This window comes from Saccopteryx bilineata, chromosome 3, assembly GCF_036850765.1.
Source record: "Saccopteryx bilineata isolate mSacBil1 chromosome 3, mSacBil1_pri_phased_curated, whole genome shotgun sequence".
Lineage (NCBI taxonomy): Eukaryota > Metazoa > Chordata > Mammalia > Chiroptera > Emballonuridae > Saccopteryx > Saccopteryx bilineata.
This window is the reverse complement of record NC_089492.1, coordinates 4,173,943-4,197,290: the sequence shown is the minus strand read 5'-3', so window position 1 is coordinate 4,197,290 and position 23,348 is coordinate 4,173,943. Positions and strand designations below refer to the sequence as shown.

Genomic DNA, 23,348 nt, shown 5'->3' with positions numbered 1-23,348 from the left:
CTGCCTCCTTGGACATGGGTCCCAGGATCTGCATTTGCTTTCCAAAGCCACCCTGGGAGGAGTTTAAGTTCTCAGAGGAGCCCAGGTTTGCTGGTTTCATTACCATGGCATTGGTGGCCTCAGGTCACGGCCCAGGTGCTGGGAGACCAGGAATCTGGTCCCAGGTGAGTCTCCACACTCTCTAAGGGGATTCGGCAGAAGCAGGAAAGAGTTCGGGGCTGTTTCCCACCTACTCTCACACCCCCAGAAGGACGATCTCCCGTGTTGGTCATCCCTCCTGTCCAGGTCCCTGTGTTCCTCACTACAGCTAAATGATGCTCTGGGCTTCCTGTAGCCCGTGGAGTAGACTCAATCTGTGGGACCATTTTTAATATCCCAGTGGGCTTCAGAGCTCCCCTTCACGCCACTTACCAATAACAGTGTAAGCTGAGCCCCCATCCTACTGCTGTCCTCTCTGAGCTCCCTTTCGTTCATGCTGTCTTGTTTATTTTATATTATTACTAGCATTATTTTTATCAACAGTGACCTTTCCTAGCCCTTTATTATCCTAAGGCAAGTAGACCTTTCTATTGAAAGATACCCAGCACCCTTCTCAGAGCCCCCCTGAGGTGTGGACTCCAGCACCCCTCCATTTAGATGTGTTCTCCTCCCACGGACAGGAGGAGCCGCCGCTGGTCCCGTGAATGGTTTTTTTTTTTTTCTTTTTTGCAGTTGCATCAAATGCTGACATAGCGAGTCTTTGGAAGTGTCCCAGCGGGAGCATTCACGCACATGTGCGTTACTATCAGTGTCCCCTTCTGCTAGCTGTCGCCGAAGTCCATTGTCCCTACCACAGACAGAGAGTTAAGCAGTCACAGAAATAATTTGTGGAGCAGGGCTGTGCATAGCAAAGGTCTGGGAAACAGGTGAGGTGACGTGTCATTCTAGTCTCCTCTGAAGCATCACGCCCGCCCATGCCTTCAATCCCCCCAGCCACTGCTGTGACATGAACTGGGGAGCGCGGCAAGGAGCCTCTGCCCCTTGCCGAGGACGCATCAGGCGGAGAGGAGAGCATGACAGCACATTTTCCTGAACAAGTGACACATGGCGTCTAGCAAGGATTATATGTATACAGATATGTTCACTCTGCACAGAGGTCAACCTGAGTTTTGAAATGCTTGGGCGCACTTACTTTAACAATAATAATCTTAAAAAAAAAAAAAAAAGGTAAAAGCTATAAGCGAGCAACTTATTGGAGACGCCTAGTTAAACTGGAGGGTACTCTCTGTCAGCCACCGGTGCTGAGGTACAAAGGTTAGGCTCCCCTGACTCCCAAGACTGTTTGCTTTTATTTTCTCATCTTCTCCCTAAAAAGCAGCTTGAACGAGACCCCAGGTGGCTGGACAGGTTTGGGCGGAGTGTGTTGGTCTTGAACACGGTTGGCCGGGCTTTCCCGAGTCTCTGACACGGACACAGACGCACCCGAGGTGTCCAGTGCTGCCGCCCCGCCCCCTGCATCCCTCCGCGCACGGGGTCGCGCGCACGAGCACGAGCGTGTCCTCTCTGAGCCCCGCCCTGGGAGGGTCGAGGTCTGCAAATGGGTGACTCTGCTAAAGCTGTCCCGGGTCTGGAGCGTTTCCGGCGCTCCCCAAGGCCACTACTTGAAGTAGTTGAGTCCCACCACCAAGAAGAACTTCTCCAGGAAGAGCTCGGAGTCCAGCACGGCGATGTGGGCTGCCCGGCCGATCAGGGTGTTGGCAGTGTTGGGCAGGGCGTGGAACACGTTGTGCCGGATCAGCGTGCAGTCTTTGGCTTCCACCAGAGGGCCCAGGAGGTTGTGGATCATCTCCGCGTACACGGGCCCTGCAGGGGGGAGGCAAGGGGAGCAAGTCAGGGCCCAAGGTAGCAGAGGAACCAGGGGCCCGCCCCACGTGCAGCCGGGTTCCTATCCCTGCGCAGAACGTCTGATGTGTCCCACCAGGCGGAGTCAAGTTCCTGAACATACCTGCGGTTTGTAAATCATCAATGTGCCACGTGGCTTACCTGTGTGTCTGTCCTTAAGGGCAGTTTTGCACATTTCAATCCTGGCCGAATGGAACGGCACGTAGCGGTCTTGGGGCGATGCCACCAGCACCACATTTTTAAAATACTGCAGACCTGCAACGAATCAGGTGGGTGCGTTTTACCCTGGGGGGGGGGGTGTCTCCGCTACACCCTCCAGTGTGTGCCGCGGCACAGACCTGCCCCTGGGGAGGATGAGCGAGCAGATTGTGGCACACAGGTGGGCGCGTTTTACCCTGGGGGGTGTCTCCGCTACACCCTCCAGTGTGTGCCGCGGCACAGACCTGCCCCTGGGGAGGATGAGCGAGCAGATTGTGGCACACAGGTGGTGCCGCTGCAGAAGGACCGTCCTTCTGGTCTGAGGGGCTGAGAAAGGGACTGGCCACACTGGGCCTTTTGTACGATGACAGGGAGATGAGGGTTCTGTGCTTATCCGATGGGGAAGCTAAGGGACGTGGACCCAGCTATCTGGGACAGGAGACAAGCAAGGCGTGGGGGTGACAATGTTCTTCTGGGCCAGGGGCACTCAGGAATCCACGAGGAAGAAAGCCTAGTGTTTTGCTCCTCCTCCTCACCCACCGCTGGCCTCCGCACACCCCATGACAAGTGGGGGCTCCTGGACCCCGGCGCCCTTCCTCCCTGCAGACTGGGCGAGGTGTGCTCTCCGCCCCCCGGGGAAGGACCTGACTCCCTCTGCACCATCAATAAAAACAGACGGCCCTGGCCGGTTGGCTCAGCGGTAGAGCGTCGGCCTGGCATGCAGGAGTCCCGGGTTCGATTCCCGGCCAGGGCACACAGGAGAAGCGCCCATCTGCTTCTCCATCCCTACCCCCCTCCTTCCTCTCTGTCTCTCTCTTCCCCTCCCGCAGCCAAGGCTCCATTGGAGCAAAGATGGCCCGGGCGCTGGGGATGGCTCCTTGGCCTCTGCCTCAGGCTCTAGAGTGGCTCTGGTCGCGACAGAGCGACGCCCCGGATGGGCAGAGCATCGCCCCCTGGTGGGCGTGCCGGGTGGATCCCGGTCGGGCGCATGTGGGAGTCTGTCTGACTACCTCCCCGTTTCCAGCTTTGGAAAAATGAAAATAAATAAATAAAAATGGACAGCGTTTGTCTGCCTTTGCAGGTGGGCCTGCGCCTAGGGGAAGGGGCTGTGAGTCGGCCCCTAGACCTTGAGCCTGTCTGATCAGGAGAGCAAAGGATTGGTAGTAGGAACTAGAGGTGACAGTGCTCTGTAGCGAGACCCCTGCCCATACACCGTGGCTCCCACCTGATCCTTTCACATGCCATAGGGGGCAGGCTGGGAGCAGCCCAGTTCATGGGGAGCTGTTGGCCTCCTGTGAGCTCAGCGGCTGGGTCACCCAGTCAGACCGCCTGTGAATGAGTCAGCTGATGGGGAAGCCAGCTTGGGTCATACGGGAATGCGGGGTGGGGCGTCTCCAGCTCACAGGCAGGACCACACTCCGCAGGGAAGCCACTCGCCTGTCTTTTGGCTGAGCTGGTAGAGGAAACACTTGCGGAGGTCGGCGTTATCCCTGAAGGTCAGCTGCAGGAGGGACCCAGATTTCTTCAGTTTCTGCATGAGCCACAAGCCTGGGAGAACCACAGCAAACCCAAGTCAAAGAAAACAAAGGGAGCAGGAGGTGATGGGGGAGGGGCCACAGGCAGCTGCAATGCGTAGAGTTCACTGGACACTAGGAGAGGGGCAGGCATTTTAGCAAACACTTGGGGAGCTAGGGCGTAGTCATCTGCATTCTGATGTCCTGGGGGCAGAGAGATCAACTCATCCTGCAAAGATGGCAATGGGCTCCAGGAGTCCTGACCCTGTCCGCACCCTCCCGTGTACCCTGTCTGCCTCCGTCAATCTAGGCTGAGGGAGCAACCCTAAACACAGAAACATAGGAAGGATGCCCCTTACCGATCGGGAAAACCAACCTCTTGTCTCAGAGTCCGTCTACATCCCGACACTAACAAGGGTGAGGATGAGCGTTATGTCACAACCAAAAAAAAAATTTTTAATGAAAATGCAAGGAAATGAAATGAGATACAATGCGTGCGTATACTCCCGACACCGCCGTGTAAATGGTGTGCACACAGCGGTAATGACTAGGTGTGCAGGATCGGGAGGGTGATGTGTCTCTTTCTAGAACTCTTCAGGGTGTTGCAATATAACTCTATAATCGTGTAAAAAAGTAAAAAGAAATGTGGTTTAAAATCGTTTGTTTTTCTCCAGAGATGGCTCCCCTGACATGGGAGGGAAGACCAAGACGAAGAGGAAGGGACTTCCAAACGGCTCACAGTCACAAATGACGTCCTGAGAATAACATACACACCAACGCAAGCAATCCACCCCACCCCCTCCCGTGGGGACAGTGCACTCTGGGGCAGCTCATGAGAGGAGACCCCAGCGCCACGGAACGGGCCGGTGCCATCGGGAACCACTGAAGTCCTCACTGGGAACATGACTGAATAAACTCTTTCAGATTAGACAAAACCCAACAGCCTATCTGGGCTGCCAGGCAGCAGACTGTCACTTCCAGGTGGTGTCTGCTCGGTCTACGGGGTTAGTCTAACACCTGTCACATCGTCAGGCTCTTGTGGGGACCTCCACAGCCACCTTCTGCCCCTCCAGGTCATCCTGCAGTATTTCTGTCACAAAGCACCCCCTGTCGCTTGCTGGTCACACCACGCCCCTGGGGCACTCCACACACAGTTTCTCCTGCACAGAAGCCTGGGTCCCATTCGCTGTCATGGGCTGTTCATCTTCCATGATTCACTGAGCCCTCAGCCTTGCTGCTTTGTCCACAATGATGTCACTCCTTACAACCAGAGGGGCCTGTGAGGGCCTCTAAGGAGCTGTGTCGCCACATCCCAGCAAGACGTGTAGAATTCTGCTATGGCTGACCTCCCATACATGTTCGTTAACTTCATCCTTCCCTTGTTTAATCCTCAACGACTTAATACACGCACAAACATAGGTGCAAGCACACCATATATGTACGTGTATGTATGTGTATGAGAGACATGCATATATACACATACATACACATACATATGTCTTCAATGTATCCGTACATATACATAAATACACATATATATATAGACACACACACACATTAGCTTTATTTTAAAAATAAGGAAAGTTAAGTAGCACAGAGATTTAAACATCTTGGCCAGAGTCCTATGTGTCTGGGTTGGAAGGAACATGATTTAAAGGCTGTTGCTATATAGACTCTTCGCCCACACGGAGTCCCACTGAGGGCTATAGACAGAATGCTTGTATTCCCCCAAATTCACATGTTGAAAACTAACCCTTCAATGTGATGGGATTGGCAGGTGGGGCCTTGGGGGTGATTAGGTCATGAGGGTGGGGCCCTCCTGAGTGGGATTAGTGCCCTTAGGAAAGAGACCCCACAGAGCTCCCTTGTCCCTTCTGCCACTGGGGACGCAACAAGATGGCCATCTGTGAAGCAGGAAACTGGCCCTCACTAGAGAACGACCATGAATCTGGTGTACCTAGATCTCAGACGTCCAGCCTCCAGAACTGTGAGAAATAAACACTGCTGTTTATAAGCCCCCAGACTGCGGACCCTGTTCCAGCAGTCCAGATGGATGGAGACACGCGTGCTCTCTCTCCCACAGACACCGTTCTACTACGGACCCTGTTCCAGCAGCCCAGATGGATGGAGATACGCGTGCCCTCTCTCCCACAGACACCGTTCTACTGCGGACCCTGTTCCAGCAGCCCAGATGGATGGAGATACGCGTGCTCTCTCTCCCACAGACACCATTCTACTGCGGACCCTGTTCCAGCAGCCCAGATGGATGGAGACACGTGTGCCCTCTCTCCCACAGACACCGTTCTACTACGGACCCTGTTCCAGCAGCCCAGATGGATGGAGACACGCGTGCTCTCTCTCCCACAGACACCGTTCTACTACGGACCCTGTTCCAGCAGCCCAGATGGATGGAGACACGCATGCTCTCTCTCCCACAGACACCGTTCTACTACGGACCCTGTTCCAGCAGCCCAGATGGATGGAGACACGCGTGCTCTCTCTCCCACAGACACCGTTCTACTGCGGACCCTGTTCCAGCAGCCCAGATGGATGGAGACACGCGTGCTCTCTCTCCCACAGACACCATTCTACTATGGACCCTGTTCCAGCAGCACAGATGGATGGAGACACGCGTGCCCTCTCTCCCACAGACACCGTTCTACTATGGACCCTGTTCCAGCAGCCCAGATGGAAGAAGACACGCGTGCCCTCTCTCCCACAGACACCGTTCTACTGCGGACCCTGTTCCAGCAGCCCAGATGGATGGAGACACGCGTGCTCTCTCTCCCACAGACACCGTTCTACTGCGGACCCTGTTCCAGCAGCCCAGATGGAAGGAGACACGCGTGCTCTCTCTCCCACAGACACCGTTCTACTATGGACCCTGTTCCAGCAGCCCAGATGGAAGAAGACACGCGTGCTCTCTCTCCCACAGACACCGTTCTACTATGGACCCTGTTCCAGCAGCCCAGATGGAAGGAGACACGCGTGCCCTCTCTCCCACAGACACCGTTCTACTGCGGACCCTGTTCCAGCAGCCCAGATGGATGAAGACACGCGTGCTCTCTCTCCCACAGACACCGTTCTACTACGGATCCTGTTCCAGCAGCCCAGATGGATGGAGACACGCGTGCTCTCTCTCCCACAGACACCGTTCTACTGCGGACCCTGTTCCAGCAGCCCAGATGGATGGAGACACGCGTGCTCTCTCTCCCACAGACACCGTTCTACTGCGGACCCTGTTCCAGCAGCCCAGATGGATGGAGACACGCGTGCTCTCTCTCCCACAGACACCGTTCTACTGCGGACCCTGTTCCAGCAGCCCAGATGGATGGAGACACGCGTGCCCTCTCTCCCACAGACACCGTTCTACTATGGACCCTGTTCCAGCAGCCCAGATGGAAGAAGACACGCGTGCTCTCTCTCCCACAGACACCGTTCTACTGCGGACCCTGTTCCAGCAGCCCAGATGGATGGAGACACGCGTGCCCTCTCTCCCACAGACACCGTTCTACTACGGACCCTGTTCCAGCAGCACAGATGGATGGAGACACGCGTGCTCTCTCTCCCACAGACACCGTTCTACTACGGACCCTGTTCCAGCAGCCCAGATGGATGGAGACACGCGTGCTCTCTCTCCCACAGACACCGTTCTACTATGGACCCTGTTCCAGCAGCCCAGATGGATGGAGACACGCGTGCTCTCTCTCCCACAGACACCGTTCTACTACGGACCCTGTTCCAGCAGCACAGATGGATGGAGACACGCGTGCTCTCTCTCCCACAGACACCGTTCTACTACGGACCCTGTTCCAGCAGCCCAGATGGATGGAGACACGCGTGCTCTCTCTCCCACAGACACCGTTCTACTACGGACCCTGTTCCAGCAGCCCAGATGGATGGAGACACGCGTGCCCTCTCTCCCACAGACACCGTTCTACTATGGACCCTGTTCCAGCAGCCCAGATGGAAGAAGACACGCGTGCTCTCTCTCCCACTACGGACCCTGTTCCAGCAGCCCAGATGGATGGAGACACGCGTGCCCTCTCTCCCACAGACACCGTTCTACTACGGACCCTGTTCCAGCAGCCCAGATGGATGGAGACACGCATGCTCTCTCTCCCACAGACACCGTTCTACTATGGACCCTGTTCCAGCAGCACAGATGGATGGAGACACGCGTGCCCTCTCTCCCACAGACACCGTTCTACTATGGACCCTGTTCCAGCAGCCCAGATGGAAGAAGACACGCGTGCTCTCTCTCCCACAGACACCGTTCTACTGCGGACCCTGTTCCAGCAGCCCAGATGGATGGAGACACGAGTGCTCTCTCTCCCACAGACACCGTTCTACTATGGACCCTGTTCCAGCAGCCCAGATGGAAGAAGACACGCGTGCTCTCTCTCCCACAGACACCGTTCTACTATGGACCCTGTTCCAGCAGCCCAGATGGAAGAAGACACGCGTGCTCTCTCTCCCACAGACACCGTTCTACTACGGACCCTGTTCCAGCAGCACAGATGGATGGAGACACGCGTGCTCTCTCTCCCACAGACACCGTTCTACTATGGACCCTGTTCCAGCAGCCCAGATGGAAGAAGACACGCGTGCTCTCTCTCCCACAGACACCGTTCTACTACGGACCCTGTTCCAGCAGCCCAGATGGATGGAGACACGAGTGCTCTCTCTCCCACAGACACCGTTCTACTATGGACCCTGTTCCAGCAGCCCAGATGGATGGAGACACGCGTGCTCTCTCTCCCACAGACACCGTTCTACTACGGACCCTGTTCCAGCAGCACAGATGGATGGAGACACGCGTGCTCTCTCTCCCACAGACACCGTTCTACTATGGACCCTGTTCCAGCAGCCCAGATGGATGGAGACACGCGTGCTCTCTCTCCCACAGACACCGTTCTACTATGGACCCTGTTCCAGCAGCCCAGATGGAAGAAGACACGCGTGCTCTCTCTCCCACAGACACCGTTCTACTACGGACCCTGTTCCAGCAGCCCAGATGGATGGAGACACGCGTGCTCTCTCTCCCACAGACACCGTTCTACTACGGACCCTGTTCCAGCAGCCCAGATGGATGGAGACACGCGTGCTCTCTCTCCCACAGACACCGTTCTACTATGGACCCTGTTCCAGCAGCCCAGATGGAAGAAGACACGCGTGCTCTCTCTCCCACAGACACCGTTCTACTGCGGACCCTGTTCCAGCAGCCCAGATGGATGGAGACACGAGTGCTCTCTCTCCCACAGACACCGTTCTACTATGGACCCTGTTCCAGCTGCCCAGATGGATGGAGACACGCGTGCTCTCTCTCCCACAGACACCGTTCTACTATGGACCCTGTTCCAGCAGCCCAGATGGAAGAAGACACGCGTGCTCTCTCTCCCACAGACACCGTTCTACTACGGACCCTGTTCCAGCAGCCCAGATGGATGGAGACACGCGTGCTCTCTCTCCCACAGACACCGTTCTACTACGGACCCTGTTCCAGCAGCCCAGATGGATGGAGACACGCGTGCTCTCTCTCCCACAGACACCGTTCTACTACGGACCCTGTTCCAGCAGCCCAGATGGATGGAGACACGAGTGCTCTCTCTCCCACAGACACCGTTCTACTATGGACCCTGTTCCAGCAGCCCAGATGGAAGAAGACACGCGTGCTCTCTCTCCCACAGACACCGTTCTACTGCGGACCCTGTTCCAGCAGCCCAGATGGATGGAGACACGAGTGCTCTCTCTCCCACAGACACCGTTCTACTATGGACCCTGTTCCAGCTGCCCAGATGGATGGAGACACGCGTGCTCTCTCTCCCACAGACACCGTTCTACTATGGACCCTGTTCCAGCAGCCCAGATGGAAGAAGACACGCGTGCTCTCTCTCCCACAGACACCGTTCTACTACGGACCCTGTTCCAGCAGCCCAGATGGATGGAGACACGCGTGCTCTCTCTCCCACAGACACCGTTCTACTACGGACCCTGTTCCAGCAGCCCAGATGGATGGAGACACGCGTGCTCTCTCTCCCACAGACACCGTTCTACTATGGACCCTGTTCCAGCAGCCCAGATGGAAGAAGACACGCGTGCTCTCTTTCCCACAGACACCGTTCTACTGCGGACCCTGTTCCAGCAGCCCAGATGGATGGAGACACGAGTGCTCTCTCTCCCACAGACACCGTTCTACTATGGACCCTGTTCCAGCAGCCCAGATGGAAGAAGACACGCGTGCTCTCTCTCCCACAGACACCGTTCTACTATGGACCCTGTTCCAGCAGCCCAGATGGAAGAAGACACGCGTGCTCTCTCTCCCACAGACACCGTTCTACTACGGACCCTGTTCCAGCAGCCCAGATGGATGGAGACACGCGTGCTCTCTCTCCCACAGACACCGTTCTACTACGGACCCTGTTCCAGCAGCCCAGATGGATGGAGACACGCGTGCTCTCTCTCCCACAGACACCGTTCTACTGCGGACCCTGTTCCAGCAGCCCAGATGGATGGAGACACGCGTGCTCTCTCTCCCACAGACACCGTTCTACTATGGACCCTGTTCCAGCAGCCCAGATGGAAGAAGACACGCGTGCTCTCTCTCCCACAGACACCGTTCTACTACGGACCCTGTTCCAGCAGCCCAGATGGATGGAGACACGAGTGCTCTCTCTCCCACAGACACCGTTCTACTACGGACCCTGTTCCAGCAGCACAGATGGATGGAGACACGCGTGCCCTCTCTCCCACAGACACCGTTCTACTACGGACCCTGTTCCAGCAGCCCAGATGGATGGAGACACGCGTGCCCTCTCTCCCACAGACACCGTTCTACTACGGACCCTGTTCCAGCAGCCCAGATGGATGGAGACACGCATGTTCTCTCTCCCACAGACACTGTTCTGCCTCTTGAAATGTTTCCAGCCGGCACCCACCCCAGGGACGTCGCCTGTTTCCGGAAAGCAGAAAGCAGACGAGGTCCCAGAAACACCTGGTCTAACAGCACTGGGCACAAACCAGAGGCCATCGTCCTCAGCCCAGGTCCCCCCCACTGTCCACGCTTAGAAGAGCTGCCCAAGTCATAGGGTTCCATCAAGGAGTCCGCCTCTGGCTCCGTCTCTCCTCCGCCCGAGTGCATCTGAGGAAGGACAAGCTCGGCCAAGTCTTACCTGTACTAACCAGGGTGCTGCTGTTGTACAGGGTCCCCAGGTGAGGGCCGGAGAGCGACAGGAATGTGTGGAGTTTGTTGAGGTAATACCGGAACCGGGGCCTCGTCAGGACCGATCTGATGATGATGTTGCCGAGGGAATGGCCGATGAAGCTGGGGGAGGGGGGGGACAGAAATGGTGTCAGAGTGTCCGTGGGCCCACTGTCCATGAGTCCTGCCCTGGGAGCGCCCAGAGGTCGGCACCCTCCCCTCCCACTGGATTTGGGGGCACTGGCCCAGAGTGTAGGGACACCACTTCATCCCCGCCAGGTGTCCGCACACCGGCCCTGGTAAGCCTGAGATGGGGTCTTTGCGAATGGAAGTCTCTTTGCCCAGTGTGGTCAGAGGCATGTGCGGGCACCTAGCCCACCTTTATAGGATTAGAGCAGCCCTCTTCCCCCCCGTCTGGTCTCCACATCTCCCCTTAGTCCCCCGGGGTCCTTTCTGAGCACTAAACCATCCTGGTCATCCACAGAACACAATCCCAACTGCCTAGCCCCCACTCCTGATGAGGCCATTCGCGACCTGACTTGTGCAACCTCTCCAGTGCCATTCGTCCATCACTCTCTCCCCCATGACAGACTTGCCCACCTGCCTGCCCTCCCCCACCCCGGGGACACCCCTCCTACCTGCTCTGCCCTGTCCCACTGTTCTCACAGGTCTATGGATCCAAAACAGCGATCCTCTCAAATTAAATAATCGCCATGGAGACCTTATACAAGAGGGATGCCTTCCCGCCATGCCCTCTATTTTCATCTGACCTCTGGGGGCCTCCGCCCCCTGGCTGGTGGACTAAGAAGGAAGCAACATCTTATCCCTGAGTCCTCCGTGGGCTGCCCACCTCTGGGGACCTATCATGATGCCTACACACTGCAAGGACAAGCTACCGACGTTCCCCTCAATAGTGTAAAACATTTACACCGAGAGGCCTGTCACAGCGGAAGGACACAATTGGTCCCAACCGAAACCCTCTTCCTGGGCGGGTAACGCGCTCAGCTTGGCCACGTGTCCTCTCGGCGCCGGGACTCAGAGACGTCAAAGCTCGCAAAGGTCACGTGGCGTAGCGTTCGGATTCAGACGTCACGTGGCGTAGCGTTGGGATTCAGACTCGTGGGTGTTAGAAGCACAAAACTGCTGACCTAGGAAGGCCGGACTGAGCTGCGGATGCTTAAGCGCCTGCACACGTGCCGCGGGGGCTGCGGCGTGCCGCTTCCGTGGAAAGAGATCTACTCCCTTACCGGTCACGAGTCACCTTATCGCGCTGTATACAGAAGGCGTCACGCGGGTGCTGTATGCAGCCACCGCTCAAGAGCATCAGTCACCCCTTCACCGGCATTCAGGCCCCGTGGTCTCCTTTTACCTAATTCGGGAGATGGAGAGGTTGTACAGCTGGATGTGCTGAATGATTTCATCCAATAACCGATCGGTCATGGTGTCAAAATCTGCAAATGTGTCCATCTGGAAGAGGAGAGAGTTAACGGGGCGTCAAGCGGGGTCAGAGCAAGGCTGAGCTCCGTTCAACCGTCTTCTTCATTCAACACCGCGGTGCATTCTGGGAGAGTGTCTCAGCCTCAGGCAGGGGTTAGACTGGAACTCAGCATCCAGAAACGGCTCACTGAGGGGGACCCTGAGGAAGAGACTCAGGGACACGGAAGCTGCCTCAGATAGGAGGGGGACCAATGACGGAAGGGAGACACAGGAGAGATGGAGAGTACACGCGTGCAGTCAGTCCCCGGGTATTGCTGTCCCCGTGTCACAGAGGAGGAAGCATGTTCTGAGAGGTGACGCCACCATGAGCCATGATTCACACCCAAGTCCACCTAACACCGAAGCCCCTGCTGGTCCAGAGGGCAGACGTCTGCTTGGAGAAGGACCCCAAAGCCACCTGTGTCTTAGGAAGGATGTCCAGGGAGAGGAGAGCGTCAAAGGAAGAGGGAGAAGGTCGCATGTGCCTGAGCATCCGGAAGGGTGGGCGTGGGGAAGACCTACGAGGCTGGTTTCTAGAACCTCGAGGACTGGCTTCCGGACACGCAGATGGGGACATAGAAAGACAGGGGGTCATAGGTGCAGCTGTCCTGCAGTGCCATGGGTTACCAGGAGTTGTGTGGAGGTCAGGGTCTCCTGAGCATCCCTCCGATGGGGAGGAGGGGAGGAGGGAAGAGAGGACCTGCAGGGCTCACTGTCACCTGCCACCAATGGACCTTGAGGCTCTGGGGGGAGAGAGCTCGCTGGTCAGTGTCTTAGCATCCGTGCTTACGGCCAGCTCCTGCTTGGAGGGCCTGTGGCGTGCTCCCCCCACGTGAACGTAAGTCTCCAAGGGGGATAATGTGGCCTGCTCCTGAGCGTCAGCTGACAGATGAGGTAAGATATTCGTGATAATGTGTCCTGCTCCTGAGCGTCAGCTGACAGATGAGGTAAAATATTCGTGATAATGTGGCCTGCTCCTGAGCGTCAGCTGACAGATGAGGTAAGATATTCGTGATAATGTGGCCTGCTCCTGAGCGTCAGCTGACAGATGAGGTAAGATATTCGTGATAATGTGGCCTGCTCCTGAGCGTCAGCTGACAGATGAGGTAAAATATTCGTGATAATGTGGCCTGCTCCTGAGTGTCAGCTGACAGATGAGGTAAGATATTCGTAACACACACAAGACATGCTGCTATGTCCATGACCCCCTAGTCCAGAGGTCCCCAAACTTTTTACACAGGGGGCCAGTTCACTGTCCCTCAGACCGTTGGAGGGCCACCACATACAGTGCTCCTCTCACTGACCACCAATGAAAGAGGTGCCCCTTCTGAGAGTGCGGCGGGGGGCCGGATAAATGGCCTCAGGGGGCCACATGTGGCCCGCGGGCCGTAGTTTGAGACGCCTGCTTCAGACGCTGCTTCCTCCTCTGTGTATTATTAATTTAACGTGAATTATTAAATAAACGGCAGCAATTATGAAGCCTGTGTTGACCACGATGGGAAATACTCTGGGAATCACAATAGGTTTTTTAAAAAAAAGTGATAGCAGGAACTTGCCAATCAGCGTGGCTTTAAAGACATATATTGAATGTCTGTGTGCTTATGAGAATGACTAGGGAACGACGTGGTGAGCAAACGGTGTTTTATTGAGTTGTACACTTGAAACCTGTATGGTTTGGTGGTCCCAATAAACTCAAACTTAAAAATACAAAATTTAAAAAACAGTAACAACATATTGTGGAATATGATCCTTCCTGAGTGGCCGCTCGTCCCCTCCACAACCTATGGAACCAGCCCGGAGTCCCCTCCACACCCTATGAAACCAGCCCCGGAGTCCCCTCCACACCCTATGGAACCAGCCCCGCAGTCCCCTCCACACCCTGTGGAACCAGCCCGCAGTCCCCTCCACACCCTGTGGAACCAGCCCGGAGTCCCCTCCACACCCTGTGGAACCAGCCCGGAGTCCCCTCCACACCCTGTGGAACCAGCCCCGGAGTCCCCTCCACACCCTATGGAACCAGCCCCGGAGTCCCCTCCACACCCTGTGGAACCAGCCCCGGAGTCCCCTCCACACCCTGTGGAACCAGCCCCGGAGTCCCCTCCACACCCTATGGAACCAGCCCCGCAGTCCCCTCCACACCCTGTGGAACCAGCCCCGGAGTCCCCTCCACACCCTGTGGAACCAGCCCCGGAGTCCCCTCCACACCCTGTGGAACCAGCCCCGGAGTCCCCTCCACACCCTGTGGAACCAGCCCGGAGTCCCCTCCACACCCTGTGGAACCAGCCCCGGAGTCCCCTCCACACCCTGTGGAACCAGCCCCGGAGTCCCCTCCACACCCTGTGGAACCAGCCCGGAGTCCCCTCCACACCCTGTGGAACCAGCCCGGAGTCCCCTCCACACCCTATGGAACCAGCCCCGCAGTCCCCTCCACACCCTGTGGAACCAGCCCCGGAGTCCCTGTGGTATCGGGGACCTGCCCCACTCGTCCCCTCTACACCCTATGGAACCAGCCCCGCAGTCCCCTCCACACTCTATGGAACCAGCCCCGCAGTCCCCTCCACACCCTATGGCACCAGCCCGGAGTCCCTGTGGTATCGGGGACCTGCCCCACTGCCTGGGGGGGCTCATGCTCACGCCCAGCAGCCTGCTATTCCTGAGCAGACGTCCCTTGCTAACAGCCCCCACTTTCTCTGCCAATCACACCTGACTAGCACAAACACAAGGTCGCCGAGTGCCGGCCACTCCTTCCCTGACCCGTCCTCTAAGCGTCCTGGGCATCCTGAATGTCCCTCCCCCTGCCTCCTCAGGACATGAATCCTACTGGGCAGATATTAGGGTTGGGGGTGCCCAAGATCATCTTCCGGGAGATCATGGGAGGTGCCTTCCTCGCCGGGTCAGACGGACCACGGAGCCCTGGATAACCGTCAGAGGCTCTGTGGCCTCGCCCGAGAGCAGGAGATGATGCGACACTGAACAGAAGGCGTGTGAGGAAGAAATGAAGGAACAGGTGCAGAGGGCTCAGCACGCGGTTGGTGCTCAAACGGTTCTCTCTCTTCTCCTCCCATTTCTACCTCTTTCCCCGGCATGGTACATGACCTCGTATGTAGCAGGTGTCAAAGAAAAGGCAACAGAACTGAGCACTCACGGTGGAGGAATGAGACTCGGCCTCTGGAGTTGGCTTGTTGATCGCTCTGGACAGTTCTCTTCCCCAGGGTCATGGGGCCCTACAGGTCTAAGCAGTCTATGCCTCCACACAATGCTGCCCCCCCATCCGTCTCAGGCCCCAGGGGGTGGGAGCCCACAACCCCTCCCCACAGCCCCACCCCCTGGTCATGGAATCTCTACATTCTCGCCTACTTTGACAGTCTCATTAGGGCTCCAGACCTTGATGTGACAGTGGCTCCACACCAAGTGGCCCCACATGACCGTAAGGGGGCCATACCCAGCTCCCCTGGTCACACAGACACCAGGGACAGCCCCCCAGGGAAGACCCAGAGATACCCGAGGCATGTATGCTCCGAGCTGTCATCCAGCCTAATAATGCCCAGTGTGGTCAAAGGGTTCCAGTCACCTGCCTCGCCTGTCCCCACTTTGTCTCTTCCCTCACCTGCCCCGAAGAGAAGAGTGAGTCCCTTCCCCCCAGACCCTCTGAGCGCCCGGCCAGGTCCCCTCCTATCTGCGAGTCCACAGCTGTCCTGGTGACTTGAGGGGTTCAGGTAAGACGTGACTGAGGGGGTCTTTCCGTTCTGATGCTCTTTGTCATCATACCTGGTTCTTTTCAGACATCAGGAAGTCCAGTTTGCCCCCAGGGAGTCCCAGTTCTATGAACGTCTTTACCAGCCGGAGGTCTGCACTGTTCCCTGGAAACAACAGAGACCCCCCCCCCCGAAGTCCATCACACCAGAGCCGACGCAGGGGTGGATTTCTCCTTCTCCCTCCATTCCCCACGTTGACCGTTTTTTGTTTTTTGTGTGTTTTTTTGGTAAGCAGTTAATATAAACAACTGAAAGAAGTACAGCCACCGTCCCACACAGCCTTTTCCCCCCCAGGGGCAGAGCCTTCCTGGAAATCCCCCGTTAGTGTGGATTCCTGACCTATGGACACGCGGCTGTGGGCACCCCGCCCCCAGGGGCGGCAGGAGGCACCGCGCCCCCCTTCATCCGCAGCCAATTCCACTCACTCAGGATACTCTGCAAGTGGCGCCCCTCGATGGCAGACCATGCCACCACGTGACATCTACAGATCCCCTCCTAAAGTTTTTTTAATAGTTTTTTTAAAGAGTTTTTTTTTAATTTTTGTTTTTATTTTATTTATTAATTTTAGGAAGGAGAGAGAGAGAGAGAGAGAGAAGGGGGTTGGAGCAGGAAGCATCAACTCCATATGTGCCTTGACCAGGCAAGTCCAGGGTTTCGAACCGGCAACATCAGCATTTCCAGGTCGGCGCTTTTTCCACTGCGCCACCACAGGTCAGGCCCCCTCCTAAATTTTTTGTTTCATACAAAGACAATCTAGTTCTGCCTCTTCCAAGGAGTCCACCAGTCCCTCATATGGGACAGTCAGGGTGCTGTTATCCACTCTAGAATAAGAGTGGTCCATGGGCACAGGAGTCATGAGGTGTCAGCGCGAGGGGTGCCCCCCGCTCCTCAGTGTCGGGGTGTCAGAGTGAGGGGTGCCCCCCGCTCCTCAGTGTCGGGATGTCAGAGTGAGGGGTGCCCTCCGCTCCTCAGTGTCGGGGTGTCAGAGTGAGGGGTGCCCCCCGCTCCTCAGTGTCGGGGTGTCAGAGCGAGGGGTGCCCTCTGCTCCTCAGTGTCGGGGTGTCAGAGTGAGGGGTGCCCCCCGCTCCTCAGTGTCGGGGTGTCAGCGTGATGGGTGCCCCCCGCTCCTCAGTGTCAGGGTGTCAGAGCGAGGGGTGCCCTCTGCTCCTCAGTGTCGGGGTGTCAGAGCGAGGGGTGCCCCCGCTCCTCAGTGTCAGGGTGTCAAGAGTGAGGGGTGCCCTCAGTGTCGGGGTGTCAGAGTGATGGGTGCCCCCCGCTCCTCAGTGTCAGGGTGTCAGAGTGATGGGTGCCCCCCGCTCCTCAGTGTCAGGGTGTCAGAGCGAGGGGTGCCCCCCGCTCCTCAGTGTCGGGGTGTCAGAGCGAGGGGTGCCCCCCGCTCCTCAGTGTCGGGGTGTCAGAGCGAGGGGTGCCCCCCGCTCCTCAGTGTCGGGGTGTCAGAGCGAGGGGTGCCCTCCGCTCCTCAGTGTCAGGGTGTCAGAGCGAGGGGTGCCCTCCGCTCCTCAGTGTCAGGGTGTCAGAGCGAGGGGTGCCCCCCGCTCCTCAGTGTCGGGGTGTCAGAGCGAGGGGTGCCCCCCGCTCCTCAGTGTCGGGGTGTCAGAGTGATGGGTGCCCCCGCTCCTCAGTGTCGGGGTGTCAGAGTGATGGGTTCCCCCCGCTCCTCAGTGTCGGGGTGTCAGAGCGAGGGGTGCCCTCCGCTCCTCAGTGTCAGGGTGTCAGAGCGAGGGGTGCCCTCTGCTCCTCAGTGTCGGGGTGCCCCCCGCTCCTCAGTGTCAGGGTGTCAGAGCGAGGGGTGCCCTCTGCTCCTCAGTGTCGGGGTGCCCCCCACTCCTCAGTGTCAGGATGTCAGAGCGAGGGGTGCCCTCTGCTCCTCAGTGTCGGGGTGTCAGAGCGAGGGGTGCCCTCCGCTCCTCAGTGTCGGGGTGTCAGAGCGAGGGGTGCCCTCTGCTCCTCAGTGTCGGGGTATCAGAGCGATGGGTGCCCCCCGCTCCTCAGTGTCGGGGTGTCAGAGCGATGGGTGCCCCCCGCTCCTCAGTGTCGGGGTATCAGAGCGATGGGTGCCCCCCGCTCCTCAGTGTCGGGGTGTCAGAGCGATGGGTGCCCCCCGCTCCTCAGTGTCGGGGTATCAGAGCGATGGGTGCCCCCCGCTCCTCAGTGTCGGGGTATCAGAGCGATGGGTGCCCCCCGCTCCTCAGTGTCGGGGTGTCAGAGCGAGGGGTGCCCTCCGCTCCTCAGTGACTTGGGGGGGGCGGGGAAGGAGGGCTTCAGGACCTGAGGCTGCTGGGAACAGCAGAGGCTCTGGATCACATTCCCTCCCTCTCTCCCTCCCTTCCTCCCTCCCTCCCTCCCATTCATCCATTATTCCATTCATACCTTCACTCCATTCATTCGCTCATTTATGGACTTCACTTTCTCCACAGATTTTCATGCCAGGCAGATCTTCCCCTTGGAGGACAAGGTCATGCCATTTCCCTGGACCCAGCATACGTACTGTCAGCCCACAGGTGCCAGCCGGCCCATGCTTGAAGCCACGCCCAATCCAAATGCAGTCACAAATATCATATTATACGTTGTTTCTAGCACAGAATGTTCAAAAGAAACCCACTTTTGTCTTCTTTTGTGTTTTGGAACTCACCATCCAGGCCATGGACACAGACCACCAGGTGAATCCCATCTTCCAAATTCCCCTCCTCTTCCTCTGGTGGGAAATACGGCATGTCAGAAGCTAGTACGGACAAGTCACTGTACAGAAATCCATCAATCTTCAGCTCTTTTTTAAATTTTTCTTTGGCCTGATAGAAACTGGAGAATACAGGAATTAATCACCAGCCAGGCTGCGCAGCACACATTGAGCGAGAAAGGGGTGGAGCCGGGGAATGGGGGGGCGAGGACCACCCACAGGGGAGCATTTGCCACAGGGCAGGGGCTGGCTGCAAGCCCTCTGGGGGAGGCTAGTGAGGGAAGCTTTGTTCTGAATGAGGAGACAGGAAAGCACTCTCCCTGGAAAAACCACAGGCTATCCTGGTTTGAGACCTGCAGATTTCCCTGGGGTTCCTGCATTGAACAGGACTTGTGGGGTTCTACCCAGCTCTAGGGGTCCACAGTCTTCACAAAGGCCTTCCCAGCATGGAAGATCTTGACCCCACCCCGCAAGGCTGAGGTATTGTCTTCACTTACTTCTCCAGCACCCTCTCCCCGCCTCCAAGAAGAACCCATCCCTCACCACTCCCTGCGTGAGTTACGTTGCTCGGGGTCCGTGACTTCCTGCGTCCGGGTCTACCTGCCCACCTGGTCACCGTGTTCTTTGCCCGGTTATCTGACAAGGTGGTGGTCAAGAGCACGGACTCGGGGGTCACCCCGTCCAGGTCAGACTCTCAGCTCTCACCCTTACCAGCTGTGGGCCGGATCACCTAACCTCCCTGCATTCTGTCTCTTCATGTGTTTAAGGGAAGTGGCAGTGTTATCGAATCAATCATGTTACTCTGTGTATTAAGTGAGATGATCTGTGACTCACACTTAGAAAACTGTGAAACAGATTGAGTAGGAAAAAGAGTGAATTGATGGCTAGCCATGTTGCTACCTCCATCCTCACCAGCATCACCGCCATCAGTTTACGTGTCATCTTCAGAAAGGTGCTCCCGGCACCCTCTCTCCGGCAGGCCCTTCTTCCGACCCGGGTCCCCCTAGGCACACGTGAACTGTCCCCACATGAACCGCCTCTTGTACCCAACTGCTCACATCTCCTCTCTCCTCTCATCATCTCCTTGTGAGACAGTGAGGACAAGCCCGGCCGAGAGAGACAGCACGGGCCAGGGATTGCCAAGTGCCTGCCCTGCACCAGTTCTGTCGATGACCTGGGCCATAACAGATATTTAAAAATGTTTGCAAAACAGCCACCTGAAGTGCGCCTGCCTGTGCGACTGCTCTGGGACACACCAGGCACGGGGCACTGCTCAGCACTTTGCAAAAGGCTGAGTGAGACGGCACGCTCTCATGAAATGATTCTGTAATACGCCTCATCAGACATCCAGTTTGCAGGTGAGGTCGCCATGGGGATACAAACCCAACCCAGGGGTGAGGGGTGGGCTTGGACATTTCAAAGGGACTGACTGACTCCAGAACCCCACCAACAGGGGCTCGGGAGGCAGAACTGAGGAGGCCGCCCGGCTCCCCACATGCTCTTAGAAACCTGCCTTCTCACCAGGTGTGAACACAGAGAGGCAGTGACCCTCGTGAGAGGGTTAGCATAACAAAAACTGAAAAAAACCCCACTTAAATGCCCATCCCTAATAAAATTAATGTCCATCTAGATACGAATGTGGGGAGAAGGAAGGATTCCACAGTGGCCCTACGTGAGACATGGGCTCATTTCCTAACTTTCCTTTCTTCACACTCGCCTGCATTTCTGACTGGTTTATTGCATTGTTTACATGAGAACACAACTGAGACCTCAGGTCTGAAATCGCACGCATGACACTGAGCAAGACACGGACCGTCTACCAGGCTCACCTGAACATCCTCTCGCCGGCGTCCTCCTCCAGCTTGCCAGTGTCGGGGGACACCGCCCCAAAGGAGCCCAGGGGCTGGTGCGTGATGGGAAGCGGAGTCTGTCTGGAGGAGAACCCAGCCCTGGCCGGCGTCTCCTTGGGCACAGACGAGAACGGGAGGCACGTGGCGGTGCAGGACACGGATAGGTTGACGACCTCCACAGCTTTCAGGCTGTCCAGAGAGAAGGTCTCTGCGGGCGCCAGGGGGGACACCATGATGGAGGTACCTGCTCTGGGCTCTTGCTGTCCCAGCACTTGGGGGTGAAAGGAGTCCGCCACCGGGGAGCGCCCAGTGCCCGCCTGATGCCCTGCCTCCAGGAAGCGGCTTGCTCCTCCACCGCACGCCGTGTCCTCCACGCAAGCCGAGCTGTTTCGCTCGCCTGTGGACTCCGGGCCGACGGCATCGACAAGGGCGGACGCACAGCTCAACTCAGGCACCTTCAGGTAAGCGAAGCTCCGGCCGTCTGAGCTGCCGCTGCCGCTGCCGCTGGTGGAGGGAGCCCCCTTCCCCACACCCGGGGCTTCAGACACGCCCTCTAGGCTCTCCACTGGGGCTCTGGGAAAAGAGCCGTCCCCAGGGGTTTCCGGGGCGACGATGGAGGGTATTTTTAAATCAAAACCTTTGGTTTCAACACCTGGAGGGCTCTCAGTCCTGCCCTCAGGATGCCGGGTTCCTTGAGGGTCAAAGCGAGTCTCTTCGTCCTTGGGGACATCTAGGAAACCGGGGCCTGGCTGGCTGTCAGTCTCTTCGTCCTTGGGGACATCTAGGAAACCAGGGCCTGGCTGGCTGTCAGTCTCTTCGTCCTTGGGGACATCTAGGTAACCGGGGCCTGGCTGGCTGTCAGTCTCTTCGTCCTTGGGGACATCTAGGAAACCAGGGCCTGGCTGGCTGTCAGTCTCTTCGTCCTTGGGGACATCTAGGTAACCGGGGCCTGGCTGGCTGTCAGTCTCTTCGTCCTTGGGGACATCTAGGAAACCGGGGCCTGGCTGGCTGTCAGTCTCTTCGTCCTTGGGGACAGCTAGGTAACCAAGGCCTGGCTGGCTGTCAGCCTCCGGAACCACCAGCATGAGAGACCCGGCGACCCCAGGGTCCTGGGTCCCGGAGCCGCCCCTGGGTGGGCTGCCCTGTCCTGGGGGAGCCACACTCTGGATGTGCCCGGTGGACGCTCCGGCAAGCCGTCCCCCCTGCCGCGCGGTGTCCGTGTCCTCGGCGGGCTCCTCGGGGCTGCTGATCTGGGGCGCCGACATGGACTTGGTCAGTCTGGTGAGGGCCAGCTCCCGCTCCTCCTCCTCAAAGGGCAAAGAGCTGATGGAGGTGAGGGACGCCTGGACCCCGCTCGGGAAACTCACGTCACTCTCGGCGTGGCCGCCCTCTAAGGAGTTCCTGTGCAGGGCGTGTCTGCAGGCCAGCTGGTGGGGGACTTCCCGGTCACTGGGTAAGTCCAGGGCCCGGCTTCGGGCCTCAGACCAGGCCACGGAGCTCGGCTCGCTCTCAATGCCCGAGTCCGAGATGATGGAGGACGATCTCTTGATGGCCCCGAACCGCAGGGACGCCTCCTCCTGCTCCTCGGTGGGCGGGTCCTTGGGGGAAGCCCTGGCGTCCAGGGTGTCCTTCAGAGCAGAGGTCAGCGGGTCGCAGGACTCGCTGGGGAGGGGCTTCGGGCTGAGCGGCGTCATCCTACCCTCTTGGTCCGCAGCCTTCCCCAGGGTCCTCAGCTCGGGCAGCGCCGTCTTCTCTGCAGGAGTGGTATGTGGACGACTTCCACCCGCCACCCCCTTGCAGAGCAGAGCCCCGCCTGACTCACAGTCCTCTCGAGAGCACGCACCCCCGTGCTGATCGCTAATGGCCACGGTGGGTTCCGCTCTGCAGGGGCGCTCACTGCTGGACTTCACCTCAATGTAGGCCAGTGCCGGGCCCTGGCCGTCCTCTGGGCCTGGGCTCCTCCCAGGCAGGTCGTCATCAGCCAGTGGACGCACCCCCACCTCGGGCCTCTGGCCGGTCCGCCATTCGTCTTCGGGCAAACCCACCTTGTCCTGGAGCTCACCGATCGTCAGGTACACCTGAGATTGCGAACACACGTCCGCCCGGATCGGTGCGGCCACACTGTCCTCTGACTCTGGACAGCTCGTCGCCTCTTCGTCAGAGTCCACTCGGGGTGCTGTCAGGGGGGTCAGGAGGAGGTTTTCCCCAAACGGTGGTTTTCTATGCACAACGTGGTTCCTGTCTCTGTCTTTCAGACTGGCTTTTGCTGGACTTGTTGATGGGACGTCAAAATTAGGGTAAACATTCCATGTATGCCCTATAAAAAGAAAAAGAAAACCAACATACTGTAGTTTAAGACTCTAGGCCCACAAATTATTTAAATGCCTGAATGTATCATAAAGAATTTGGCTGGGCTCCGTGCCTGGTTCCTGGGAAGTAACCTCTAAATTCTCAGAACTTCTCCAAGTAATAGGAGTGTCTTTGTATTCACAGGCCCTGAGAGCCGATGGCAGCAGGGGCTGGGGGGAGCCCTTGAGAGTCTACGCCAAGGAGATGACTCAGGGTGGGGTCTGGCGGTGCCAGAAAGATCTGCCATGTAATTAATTAGCTGGTTGAGGCTTTATGCCAGGTGATCCCATTCCAGCCTCTGATGGAAGAAGATGGACTGGGGACTGAGTTCAACCAATGTGGCCAGCGATCTGATGGGCCACGCCTGCATCATCAAACTCCAATAGAAACCCTGCAACTGAGGCTTCGGTTCCCATATACACCAAA

General features: G+C 57.6%; 1 protein-coding gene across 1 annotated transcript in view; it reads right to left on the bottom strand.

Moving 5' to 3' along the window:
* Nucleotides 1–1,250: 1,250 nt before the first annotated feature.
* FAM135B (family with sequence similarity 135 member B) overlaps nucleotides 1,251–23,348 on the bottom strand; it is a 205,021-nt gene continuing 182,923 nt past the window's right edge. Inside the window, exons 13-21 of the mRNA XM_066265611.1 lie at nucleotides 21,625–22,890; nucleotides 20,553–21,318; nucleotides 18,679–18,845; nucleotides 16,039–16,130; nucleotides 12,164–12,261; nucleotides 10,766–10,917; nucleotides 3,517–3,627; nucleotides 2,023–2,136; nucleotides 1,251–1,842 (exon numbers count right to left, since the gene is read on the bottom strand). Coding sequence (XP_066121708.1) covers nucleotides 1,637–1,842; nucleotides 2,023–2,136; nucleotides 3,517–3,627; nucleotides 10,766–10,917; nucleotides 12,164–12,261; nucleotides 16,039–16,130; nucleotides 18,679–18,845; nucleotides 20,553–21,318; nucleotides 21,625–22,890 — 2,972 coding nt within the window. The 3' untranslated portion in view covers nucleotides 1,251–1,636. The remainder of the gene's footprint in view (nucleotides 1,843–2,022; nucleotides 2,137–3,516; nucleotides 3,628–10,765; nucleotides 10,918–12,163; nucleotides 12,262–16,038; nucleotides 16,131–18,678; nucleotides 18,846–20,552; nucleotides 21,319–21,624; nucleotides 22,891–23,348) is intronic.